We start from the raw sequence: 12832 nt of genomic DNA on the forward strand, positions 1-12832 counted from the left end.
ATTTTTAGAAAATCTAAAATTATGGGGATTCCTGAAGTCTAAGAAACATCCAATGAACTGACTGACACTGTGACATCCTACATCAGTTTTTGTGAAGACATATGTGTGCCGACCAAAACCTTCTGCAAATTCAGTAACAACAAGCTATGGTTCACAGCCAAACTGAAAAAACTTTGACATGCCAAGGAAGGGAAGGACAAAGCACTGTACAAGCAGGCCAGGAACTAACTGACAAAAGAGACCAGAATAGCCAAAAGTAGCTACTCTAAAAAGCTGAAAAACAGATTTTCAGCTAATGATCCTGTATCAGCGTGGAAAGGCCTGCAAGATAACACAAACTACAGGAGACCACCCCTCCCAACTGAAGCAAACAAAGACCTGGCTTATGTAGATGTAGATCAAAACCTTCTACTGCAATATCTTCACACCTCTGCCTGCATCACACCTCTGGGAACCCCTCTTACAACTCCGCCCAGCACTCAAGTTGCGCTCACGATTTGTGAAGAGGATGTATATCGGCTCTTTCATAGACAGAAGACAAGGAAAGCTCCCGGCCCAGATGGTGTCTTCCCTTCTTGTCTCAAAGCATGTGCTGACCAACTGGCTCCCATCTTCACCTATATCTTTAACAGTTTACAGGAGCTGTGTGAGGTCCCCTCCTGCTTTAAACTCTCCACAATCATCCCCGTCCCCAAGAAACCCTCCATTACTGAACTGAATGACTACAGGCCTGTCGCTCTGACATCTGTTGTCATAAAGACCTTTAAAAAGCTGGTATTGGCCCACCTAAAGAAGGTGACAGAACAGCTGCTGGATCCCCTACAGTTTGCATACCGAGCAGACAAATCGGTGGATGACACAGTCAACATGGGGCTGAACTACATTATGCAACACCTTGACTGCCCAGGAACATATGCACAGATTCTGAATGTTGACTTCAGTTCAGCTTTCAATACAATAATTCTGGGAATTCTCCACTTCAAACTCCTAAACCTCACCTAAATGGTTTGGCTCCCATGTATCTATTCAGTCTTTTAACACGCTACAATCCGTCACGCTCCCTGAGATCTCAAAACTCTGGGCTTCTAGTAGTTCCTAGAATAGCAAAGTCCACTAAAGGTGGTAGATCATTCTCACATTAAGCTCCTAAACTCTGGAATAGTCTTCCTGACAGTGTTCAAGGTTTAGACACACTCTCCCAGTTTAAGTGCAGATTAAAAACTTATCTTTTTAGCAAAGCCTACACATAACATACGTCTCACATCATAACCTTGTGCTCCAGAACATCTGATCACATGCACATTATCAACTTGTGCTGTTAATATCATGAACAGCAGCTACGCTAATTTCTCTTCACTGCTTCTCTTTCTCTCCCCATCCCGAGGCAATCCTGTGGTTGGCCAGCTGCCGTCACGTCCAACCTCATGAAGATTATGGACCTTTGAGGAGTAGCTGCCGAACTCGCAAACATCCCGAACCATCTAGAGACGTACCAGTGCCAATTTGATCCCACTACATGTGTGGAGTTTTGACATTGGACATCCTGGAGTATTTAAAGGCTCTGGCATGGAGAAGCTGATGCTGGATCTGTGATTATCACAAATGTTGAGCTCAGTAGCTCCTAGTTCTATAACCATATAGACTGTATAAGACTGTAGAAAGAACATTACTTATAATCTTATACTCCAGTACTCATGTTAGTTCTCACTCTCCAGTGTTCTGTATTGTTGAAGATTTATGATCAAACTCTTGATGTCACCCAAATGAGGATGGGTTCCCCTTTTGAGTCAAGGTTTCTTCCTCATTACATCTAAGGGAGTTTTTCCTTGCCACAGTCACCACGGCTGCTCATCAGGGATAAATACACACCATTCACCTTGACTGTTGATTTCTGTAAAGCTGCTTTGAGACAATGTCTGTTGTGAAAAGCACTATAGAAATAAACTTCACTTGACTTGACTATGGCTACTATATATTGTACAAAGTTCTATAGTAAACTCAAGTAAAAATCATACCTGACACACAATACTGTCTTTTGCACTACCATGCACTCTCACACTTTATGTACATTACTATTCTGGCATATACATGTATCCCTATTTAATAGTCACACTGTCTATACTGTCTCACATTGTCTGTGTTGTCTTGTTTAGTCAAAGCTGAATGAATAGTTTTTATTTATGTCTGGACTTTGAGAGTCAGTAACAGCTGGAACCAAATTCCTTGTGTGTGTCAACACACTTGGCCAGAAAACCTGACTCTGATTCTGATGAACCTGTAACCTGCATATTCCTACTGGAAATGTGGATGTAATGTACCTTTATTTCCTGAAGGAAATGGATGTGATCGTGTGTGTGTGAAAGCTGCTCCAGCTCAGTGATTCTCCTCTGAAGATCAGAAATCTCCTGCTCCAGTTGCTCCAGGAGTTGTTCAGCTCGACTCAGTTCAGCCTTCTCCAGATCTCTGATCAGCTCCGTCACCTCCGAGCGCTTTTTCTCCATGGAGCTGATCATCTCAGTAAAGATCTTCTCACTGTCATCTACTGCTGTCTGTGCTCTGAGCTGTTAGGACACACACACACACACACACACACACACACACACACACACACACACACACACACACACACTCTTACTGGGACTCTAAATGACTCGATGCCCATGTTGTGTGTGTTTCTAGGAGCAGCTCCGTCTCTGCTCACTGCTCACCTTTATAATGTTCACATCCTGTTTCAGCTCCTGAACCTTCTTCTGCTTCTCCTGGATTCTCTGCTGGAATTTTATCTGCTTCTCCTTAAGCTCAGTCTGAGGACAAATAAAATACATATTATAGTTGATGGTGTAGGAGATGATGAAGACTGTGGTGAGACCTGCTATGTTGTATGGTTTAGAGACAGTGGCATTGAGTAAAAGACAGGAGGTGGAGCTGGAGGTAGCAGAGCTGAAGATGCTGAGATTCTCATTGGGAGTGACGATGATGGACAGGATTAGAAACAAGCAGCTTATTGAAGAAAAGACTGGATGTTGGTGTTTAAATGTTCAGCACTGTGAGCTAAATGTGTAAATGAATGACAGATTAAAAAGTGAACGATTCGACACTGTAAAGGTGTAAAATGAGGTTTAGATGGTTGTTGGTTGAATTGTTCACTGACTCCTCTGAACTTATACGGAGACTTTTATTATACACCACTTTACTAACAAACACATTCAGTAAAGCAGGAGAGTTTCCAGATTTCCAACAACTGAGGAGCCAGAACTGATCAAACTCATCAGACTGAGAGAAAATGATTGAATAAGTGGAATAAAACTTTGTGATTTTAGATGAATAATGTAATTTCTATGAACAGACTGAATATATTAGACCTGCATTTCTCACCTGTTGTTCAGTTCTGTAGGCTTTAACCATTATTCCTGACCAAATCCCCAACTCAATTCCAGTTCATTAATTAAGTGGCCAGACCATAAATAGCGAGTTCTACTGTCAGGTTTTAAGGCGTCTCAGGGAGGACATTCGGCAAAAAAAGAATTACAATACAGGTCGACTCGATCCGTTTTTAAATACCACCACGTACATAGACATTTTAAGGTGTAAAATAGATTTATATATTTAAACAGAACATAATTATCATTTTTAAATCAGATTTTTACAATGATACAAACAAATCACTTTTATTTATTTTTTTTATTTCCTAGCATATGATTCTTTCAGCTACAAGTTACAGACGATAAAACACCAACTATTATTCTTTTGGACTGCACAACCTAACAGTTGATCCTGGTTTACACAACCAGAATCCAGCGTATAGAGGCTGAGTGAATGTGGTGTGGAGTCTGTGGAGGAGCTTCTTTGTATCAGAGATGCTGTAGAACGACAGAGTTCCTGCACTGTGATCCACATACACTCCTATTCTGGAGGATGATGGAACTTTAAGATCAGTTTTAACATTGTTGTGCCAGAATCTAACAGAAGAAGAAGAACACTGCAGACTCCAGGACTGATTGTTGTGTCCAAACACACACTCATTACCCCATCCTTTCCTTCTGATATCTTTATATGAGACTGATAAGTACACATTACTCTCACTGCTCCACTCCACCTCCCAGTAACAGCGTCCACACACACTCTCTTTACTCAACACCTGTCTGTAGGAGTCAAATCTCTCTGGATGATCAGAGTACGGCTGCTTTGTCCCACTGCGTGTCACCACTTTGTTCTTCTCAGACGGAATGAGGTAATATTGTACTGTGTTGGAATCCAGAGTCAGATCACAGAAATCTAAACAAATGGACAACAGGAACATTAGATATTAATCACAGAATATTTACGTAAAGTATGTGTGTGTGTGTGTGTGTGTGTGTGTGTGTGTGTGTGTGTGTGTGTGTGTGTGTGTGTGAGTGTGTGTGAGTGTGTTGTACTCATACATTTGAGTAACTTGCCCCTGCTTTTTGGTTCTGAGAGTAAAATCTGAATGTTCTCAGCTGTAAATAAAGAAATAAAATGGATTGATTTTACACCAAAAAAAAAAAAAAGACATTTGGTTAAATCATAGCTTTATCAGGAACTGATCCTCTTACCATGTTCACGGATTTTGGTCAATTCCTCCTGGCAGAATTCCTCAAGTCTCTTTTTCAGGTCAGAGAGAGATTTTCTCACTGCATCAAATGAGATATTGTGAATCTTCACAGACATCAGCTGGAACATTTGGTCTGTTGGTTTTGGGACTCTGATGTTTGGAGGCTAAAACCTGCATACAGCAATTAGAAATAAAATAAAGTGAAGGAATGCAATAATTTTAAAGTTTTATATAGAATCTTATAACAGATTATTTTTAGAAAATCTAAAATTATGGGGATTCCTGAAGTCTAAGAAACATCCAATGAACTGACTGACACTGTGACATCCTACATCAGTTTTTGTGAAGACATATGTGTGCCGACCAAAACCTTCTGCAAATTCAGTAACAACAAGCTATGGTTCACAGCCAAACTGAAAAAACTTTGACATGCCAAGGAAGGGAAGGACAAAGCACTGTACAAGCAGGCCAGGAACTAACTGACAAAAGAGACCAGAATAGCCAAAAGTAGCTACTCTAAAAAGCTGAAAAACAGATTTTCAGCTAATGATCCTGTATCAGCGTGGAAAGGCCTGCAAGATAACACAAACTACAGGAGACCACCCCTCCCAACTGAAGCAAACAAAGACCTGGCTTATGTAGATGTAGATCAAAACCTTCTACTGCAATATCTTCACACCTCTGCCTGCATCACACCTCTGGGAACCCCTCTTACAACTCCGCCCAGCACTCAAGTTGCGCTCACGATTTGTGAAGAGGATGTATATCGGCTCTTTCATAGACAGAAGACAAGGAAAGCTCCCGGCCCAGATGGTGTCTTCCCTTCTTGTCTCAAAGCATGTGCTGACCAACTGGCTCCCATCTTCACCTATATCTTTAACAGTTTACAGGAGCTGTGTGAGGTCCCCTCCTGCTTTAAACTCTCCACAATCATCCCCGTCCCCAAGAAACCCTCCATTACTGAACTGAATGACTACAGGCCTGTCGCTCTGACATCTGTTGTCATAAAGACCTTTAAAAAGCTGGTATTGGCCCACCTAAAGAAGGTGACAGAACAGCTGCTGGATCCCCTACAGTTTGCATACCGAGCAGACAAATCGGTGGATGACACAGTCAACATGGGGCTGAACTACATTATGCAACACCTTGACTGCCCAGGAACATATGCACAGATTCTGAATGTTGACTTCAGTTCAGCTTTCAATACAATAATTCTGGGAATTCTCCACTTCAAACTCCTAAACCTCACCTAAATGGTTTGGCTCCCATGTATCTATTCAGTCTTTTAACACGCTACAATCCGTCACGCTCCCTGAGAGCTCAAAACTCTGGGCTTCTAGTAGTTCCTAGAATAGCAAAGTCCACTAAAGGTGGTAGATCATTCTCACATTAAGCTCCTAAACTCTGGAATAGTCTTCCTGACAGTGTTCAAGGCTCAGACACACTCTCCCAGTTTAAGTGCAGATTAAAAACTTATCTTTTTAGCAAAGCCTACACATAACATACGTCTCACATCATAACCTTGTGCTCCAGAACATCTGATCACATGCACATTATCAACTTGTGCTGTTAATATCATGAACAGCAGCTACGCTAATTTCTCTTCACTGCTTCTCTTTCTCTCCCCATCCCGAGGCAATCCTGTGGTTGGCCAGCTGCCGTGACGGCAGCTGGCCAACCACAGTCCAACCTCATGAAGATTATGGACCTTTGAGGAGTAGCTGCCGAACTCGCAAACATCCCGAACCATCTAGAGACGTACCAGTGCCAATTTGATCCCACTACATGTGTGGAGTTTTGACATTGGACATCCTGGAGTATTTAAAGGCTCTGGCATGGAGAAGCTGATGCTGGATCTGTGATTATCACAAATGTTGAGCTCAGTAGCTCCTAGTTCTATAACCATATAGACTGTATAAGACTGTAGAAAGAACATTACTTATAATCTTATACTCCAGTACTCATGTTAGTTCTCACTCTCCAGTGTTCTGTATTGTTGAAGATTTATGATCAAACTCTTGATGTCACCCAAATGAGGATGGGTTCCCCTTTTGAGTCAAGGTTTCTTCCTCATTACATCTAAGGGAGTTTTTCCTTGCCACAGTCACCACGGCTGCTCATCAGGGATAAATACACACCATTCACCTTGACTGTTGATTTCTGTAAAGCTGCTTTGAGACAATGTCTGTTGTGAAAAGCACTATAGAAATAAACTTCACTTGACTTGACTATGGCTACTATATATTGTACAAAGTTCTATAGTAAACTCAAGTAAAAATCATACCTGACACACAATACTGTCTTTTGCACTACCATGCACTCTCACACTTTATGTACATTACTATTCTGGCATATACATGTATCCCTATTTAATAGTCACACTGTCTATACTGTCTCACATTGTCTGTGTTGTCTTGTTTAGTCAAAGCTGAATGAATAGTTTTTATTTATGTCTGGACTTTGAGAGTCAGTAACAGCTGGAACCAAATTCCTTGTGTGTGTCAACACACTTGGCCAGAAAACCTGACTCTGATTCTGATGAACCTGTAACCTGCATATTCCTACTGGAAATGTGGATGTAATGTACCTTTATTTCCTGAAGGAAATGGATGTGATCGTGTGTGTGTGAAAGCTGCTCCAGCTCAGTGATTCTCCTCTGAAGATCAGAAATCTCCTGCTCCAGTTGCTCCAGGAGTTGTTCAGCTCGACTCAGTTCAGCCTTCTCCAGATCTCTGATCAGCTCCGTCACCTCCGAGCGCTTTTTCTCCATGGAGCTGATCATCTCAGTAAAGATCTTCTCACTGTCATCTACTGCTGTCTGTGCTCTGAGCTGTTAGGACACACACACACACACACACACACACACACACACACACTCTTACTGGGACTCTAAATGACTCGATGCCCATGTTGTGTGTGTTTCTAGGAGCAGCTCCGTCTCTGCTCACTGCTCACCTTTATAATGTTCACATCCTGTTTCAGCTCCTGAACCTTCTTCTGCTTCTCCTGGATTCTCTGCTGGAATTTTATCTGCTTCTCCTTCAGCTCAGTCTGAGGACAAATAAAATACATATTATAGTTGATGGTGTAGGAGATGATGAAGACTGTGGTGAGACCTGCTATGTTGTATGGTTTAGAGACAGTGGCATTGAGTAAAAGACAGGAGGTGGAGCTGGAGGTAGCAGAGCTGAAGATGCTGAGATTCTCATTGGGAGTGACGATGATGGACAGGATTAGAAACAAGCAGCTTATTGAAGAAAAGACTGGATGTTGGTGTTTAAATGTTCAGCACTGTGAGCTAAATGTGTAAATGAATGACAGATTAAAAAGTGAACGATTCGACACTGTAAAGGTGTAAAATGAGGTTCAGATGGTTGTTGGTTGAATTGTTCACTGACTCCTCTGAACTTATACGGAGACTTTTATTATACACCACTTTACTAACAAACACATTCAGTAAAGCAGGAGAGTTTCCAGATTTCCAACAACTGAGGAGCCAGAACTGATCAAACTCATCAGACTGAGAGAAAATGATTGAATAAGTGGAATAAAACTTTGTGATTTTAGATGAATAATGTAATTTCTATGAACAGACTGAATATATTAGACCTGCATTTCTCACCTGTTGTTCAGTTCTGTAGGCTTTAACCATTATTCCTGACCAAATCCCCAACTCAATTCCAGTTCATTAATTAAGTGGCCAGACCATAAATAGCGAGTTCTACTGTCAGGTTTTAAGGCGTCTCAGGGAGGACATTCGGCAAAAAAAGAATTACAATACAGGTCGACTCGATCCGTTTTTAAATACCACCACGTACATAGACATTTTAAGGTGTAAAATAGATTTATATATTTAAACAGAACATAATTATCATTTTTAAATCAGATTTTTACAATGATACAAACAAATCACTTTTATTTATTTTTTTTATTTCCTAGCATATGATTCTTTCAGCTACAAGTTACAGACGATAAAACACCAACTATTATTCTTTTGGACTGCACAACCTAACAGTTGATCCTGGTTTAGACAACCAGAATCCAGCGTATAGAGGCTGAGTGAATGTGGTGTGGAGTCTGTGGAGGAGCTTCTTTGTATCAGAGATGCTGTAGAACGACAGAGTTCCTGCACTGTGATCCACATACACTCCTATTCTGGAGGATGATGGAACTTTAAGATCAGTTTTAACATTGTTGTGCCAGAATCTAACAGAAGAAGAAGAACACTGCAGACTCCAGGACTGATTGTTGTGTCCAAACACACACTCATTACCCCATCCTTTCCTTCTGATATCTTTATATGAGACTGATAAGTACACATTACTCTCACTGCTCCACTCCACCTCCCAGTAACAGCGTCCACACACACTCTCTTTACTCAACACCTGTCTGTAGGAGTCAAATCTCTCTGGATGATCAGAGTACGGCTGCTTTGTCCCACTGCGTGTCACCACTTTGTTCTTCTCAGACGGAATGAGGTAATATTGTACTGTGTTGGAATCCAGAGTCAGATCACAGAAATCTAAACAAATGGACAACAGGAACATTAGATATTAATCACAGAATATTTATGTAAAGTATGTGTGTGTGTGTGTGTGTGTGTGTGTGTGTGTGTGTGTGTGTGTGTGTGTGTGTGTGTGTGTGTGAGTGTGTGTGAGTGTGTTGTACTCATACATTTGAGTAACTTGCCCCTGCTTTTTGGTTCTGAGAGTAAAATCTGAATGTTCTCAGCTGTAAATAAAGAAATAAAATGGATTGATTTTACACCAAAAAAAAAAAAAAAGACATTTGGTTAAATCATAGCTTTATCAGGAACTGATCCTCTTACCATGTTCACGGATTTTGGTCAATTCCTCCTGGCAGAATTCCTCAAGTCTCTTTTTCAGGTCAGAGAGAGATTTTCTCACTGCATCAAATGAGATATTGTGAATCTTCACAGACATCAGCTGGAACATTTGGTCTGTTGGTTTTGGGACTCTGATGTTTGGAGGCTAAAACCTGCATACAGCAATTAGAAATAAAATAAAGTGAAGGAATGCAATAATTTTAAAGTTTTATATAGAATCTTATAACAGATTATTTTTAGAAAATCTAAAATTATGGGGATTCCTGAAGTCTAAGAAACATCCAATGAACTGACTGACACTGTGACATCCTACATCAGTTTTTGTGAAGACATATGTGTGCCGACCAAAACCTTCTGCAAATTCAGTAACAACAAGCTATGGTTCACAGCCAAACTGAAAAAACTTTGACATGCCAAGGAAGGGAAGGACAAAGCACTGTACAAGCAGGCCAGGAACTAACTGACAAAAGAGACCAGAATAGCCAAAAGTAGCTACTCTAAAAAGCTGAAAAACAGATTTTCAGCTAATGATCCTGTATCAGCGTGGAAAGGCCTGCAAGATAACACAAACTACAGGAGACCACCCCTTCCAACTGAAGCAAACAAAGACCTGGCTTATGTAGATGTAGATCAAAACCTTCTACTGCAATATCTTCACACCTCTGCCTGCATCACACCTCTGGGAACCCCTCTTACAACTCCGCCCAGCACTCAAGTTGCGCTCACGATTTGTGAAGAGGATGTATATCGGCTCTTTCATAGACAGAAGACAAGGAAAGCTCCCGGCCCAGATGGTGTCTTCCCTTCTTGTCTCAAAGCATGTGCTGACCAACTGGCTCCCATCTTCACCTATATCTTTAACAGTTTACAGGAGCTGTGTGAGGTCCCCTCCTGCTTTAAACTCTCCACAATCATCCCCGTCCCCAAGAAACCCTCCATTACTGAACTGAATGACTACAGGCCTGTCGCTCTGACATCTGTTGTCATAAAGACCTTTAAAAAGCTGGTATTGGCCCACCTAAAGAAGGTGACAGAACAGCTGCTGGATCCCCTACAGTTTGCATACCGAGCAGACAAATCGGTGGATGACACAGTCAACATGGGGCTGAACTACATTATGCAACACCTTGACTGCCCAGGAACATATGCACAGATTCTGAATGTTGACTTCAGTTCAGCTTTCAATACAATAATTCTGGGAATTCTCCACTTCAAACTCCTAAACCTCACCTAAATGGTTTGGCTCCCATGTATCTATTCAGTCTTTTAACACGCTACAATCCGTCACGCTCCCTGAGATCTCAAAACTCTGGGCTTCTAGTAGTTCCTAGAATAGCAAAGTCCACTAAAGGTGGTAGATCATTCTCACATTAAGCTCCTAAACTCTGGAATAGTCTTCCTGACAGTGTTCAAGGCTCAGACACACTCTCCCAGTTTAAGTGCAGATTAAAAACTTATCTTTTTAGCAAAGCCTACACATAACATACGTCTCACATCATAACCTTGTGCTCCAGAACATCTGATCACATGCACATTATCAACTTGTGCTGTTAATATCATGAACAGCAGCTACGCTAATTTCTCTTCACTGCTTCTCTTTCTCTCCCCATCCCGAGGCAATCCTGTGGTTGGCCAGCTGCCGTCACGTCCAACCTCATGAAGATTATGGACCTTTGAGGAGTAGCTGCCGAACTCGCAAACATCCCGAACCATCTAGAGACGTACCAGTGCCAATTTGATCCCACTACATGTGTGGAGTTTTGACATTGGACATCCTGGAGTATTTAAAGGCTCTGGCATGGAGAAGCTGATGCTGGATCTGTGATTATCACAAATGTTGAGCTCAGTAGCTCCTAGTTCTATAACCATATAGACTGTATAAGACTGTAGAAAGAACATTACTTATAATCTTATACTCCAGTACTCATGTTAGTTCTCACTCTCCAGTGTTCTGTATTGTTGAAGATTTATGATCAAACTCTTGATGTCACCCAAATGAGGATAGGTTCCCCTTTGGAGTCAAGGTTTCTTCCTCATTACATCTAAGGGAGTTTTTCCTTGCCACAGTCACCACGGCTGCTCATCAGGGATAAATACACACCATTCACCTTGACTGTTGATTTCTGTAAAGCTGCTTTGAGACAATGTCTGTTGTGAAAAGCACTATAGAAATAAACTTCACTTGACTTGACTATGGCTACTATATATTGTACAAAGTTCTATAGTAAACTCAAGTAAAAATCATACCTGACACACAATACTGTCGTTTGCACTACCATGCACTCTCACACTTTATGTACATTACTATTCTGGCATATACATGTATCCCTATTTAATAGTCACACTGTCTATACTGTCTCACATTGTCTGTGTTGTCTTGTTTAGTCAAAGCTGAATGAATAGTTTTTATTTACGTCTGGACTTTGAGAGTCAGTAACAGCTGGAACCAAATTCCTTGTGTGTGTCAACACACTTGGCCAGAAAACCTGACTCTGATTCTGATGAACCTGTAACCTGCACATTCCTACTGGAAATGTGGATGTAATGTACCTTTATTTCCTGAAGGAAATGGATGTGATCGTGTGTGTGTGAAAGCTGCTCCAGCTCAGTGATTCTCCTCTGAAGATCAGAAATCTCCTGCTCCAGTTGCTCCAGGAGTTGTTCAGCTCGACTCAGTTCAGCCTTCTCCTGATCTCTGATCAGCTCCGTCACCTCCGAGCGCTTTTTCTCCATGGAGCTGATCATCTCAGTAAAGATCTTCTCACTGTCATCTACTGCTGTCTGTGCTCTGAGCTGTTAGGACACACACACACACACACACACACACACACACACACACACTCTTACTGGGACTCTAAATGACTCGATGCCCATGTTGTGTGTGTTTCTAGGAGCAGCTCCGTCTCTGCTCACTGCTCACCTTTATAATGTTCACATCCTGTTTCAGCTCCTGAACCTTCTTCTGCTTCTCCTGGATTCTCTGCTGGAATTTTATCTGCTTCTCCTTCAGCTCAGTCTGAGGACAAATAAAATACATATTATAGTTGATGGTGTAGGAGATGATGAAGACTGTGGTGAGACCTGCTATGTTGTATGGTTTAGAGACAGTGGCATTGAGTAAAAGACAGGAGGTGGAGCTGGAGGTAGCAGAGCTGAAGATGCTGAGATTCTCATTGGGAGTGACGATGATGGACAGGATTAGAAACAAGCAGCTTATTGAAGAAAAGACTGGATGTTGGTGTTTAAATGTTCAGCACTGTGAGCTAAATGTGTAAATGAATGACAGATTAAAAAGTGAACGATTCGACACTGTAAAGGTGTAAAATGAGGTTCAGATGGTTGTTGGTTGAATTGTTCACTGACTCCTCTGAACTTATACGGAGACTTTTATTATACACCACTTTACTAACAAA

General features: G+C 41.4%; 2 protein-coding genes, 1 long non-coding RNA gene and 1 pseudogene across 5 annotated transcripts in view; 1 reads left to right on the forward strand and 3 right to left on the reverse strand.

Moving 5' to 3' along the window:
* Window positions 1-12832, forward strand: part of LOC310722600 (uncharacterized protein) — a 1041764-nt gene that overhangs the window by 734988 nt on the left and 293944 nt on the right. The window lies entirely within an intron of this gene.
* The window catches only part of LOC310722957 (tripartite motif-containing protein 16-like), a 112426-nt pseudogene that overhangs the window by 98695 nt on the left and 899 nt on the right, over window positions 1-12832 (reverse strand). The window contains exons 2-8 of the transcript XR_014538314.1: window positions 12340-12435; window positions 11970-12212; window positions 9402-9571; window positions 9248-9304; window positions 8572-9095; window positions 2709-2804; window positions 2319-2561 (exon numbers count right to left, since the gene is read on the reverse strand). The product of XR_014538314.1 is annotated as a tripartite motif-containing protein 16-like (transcript). The remainder of the gene's footprint in view (window positions 1-2318; window positions 2562-2708; window positions 2805-8571; window positions 9096-9247; window positions 9305-9401; window positions 9572-11969; window positions 12213-12339; window positions 12436-12832) is intronic.
* On the reverse strand, window positions 3706-4666 carry LOC310722633. Its single transcript, XR_014532423.1, has 3 exons — window positions 4575-4666; window positions 4422-4478; window positions 3706-4275 (listed from the first exon to the last, which is right to left on the reverse strand). It is a non-coding gene; the product is annotated as an uncharacterized lncRNA (long non-coding RNA).
* LOC310722607 (uncharacterized protein) lies at window positions 4678-7968 on the reverse strand. 2 transcript variants are annotated; one of them, XM_083535191.1, is made up of 3 exons: window positions 7529-7968; window positions 7161-7403; window positions 6301-6429 (listed from the first exon to the last, which is right to left on the reverse strand). In XM_083535191.1, the coding sequence occupies exons 1-3, from the start codon at window positions 7643-7645 to the stop codon at window positions 6355-6357; spliced, it is 435 nt and encodes a 144-aa protein (XP_083391317.1). In that variant the 5' UTR covers window positions 7646-7968; the 3' UTR covers window positions 6301-6354. The 2 variants fall into 2 exon arrangements, 1 of the variants encoding a protein (XP_083391317.1); XR_014532408.1 differs by lacking the exon at window positions 6301-6429 and adding an exon at window positions 4678-4744 and having other exon boundaries at window positions 7161-7968.

The sequence above is a fragment of the Silurus aristotelis genome (genome assembly GCF_946808225.1).
Source record: "Silurus aristotelis genome assembly, chromosome: 29".
Lineage (NCBI taxonomy): Eukaryota > Metazoa > Chordata > Actinopteri > Siluriformes > Siluridae > Silurus > Silurus aristotelis.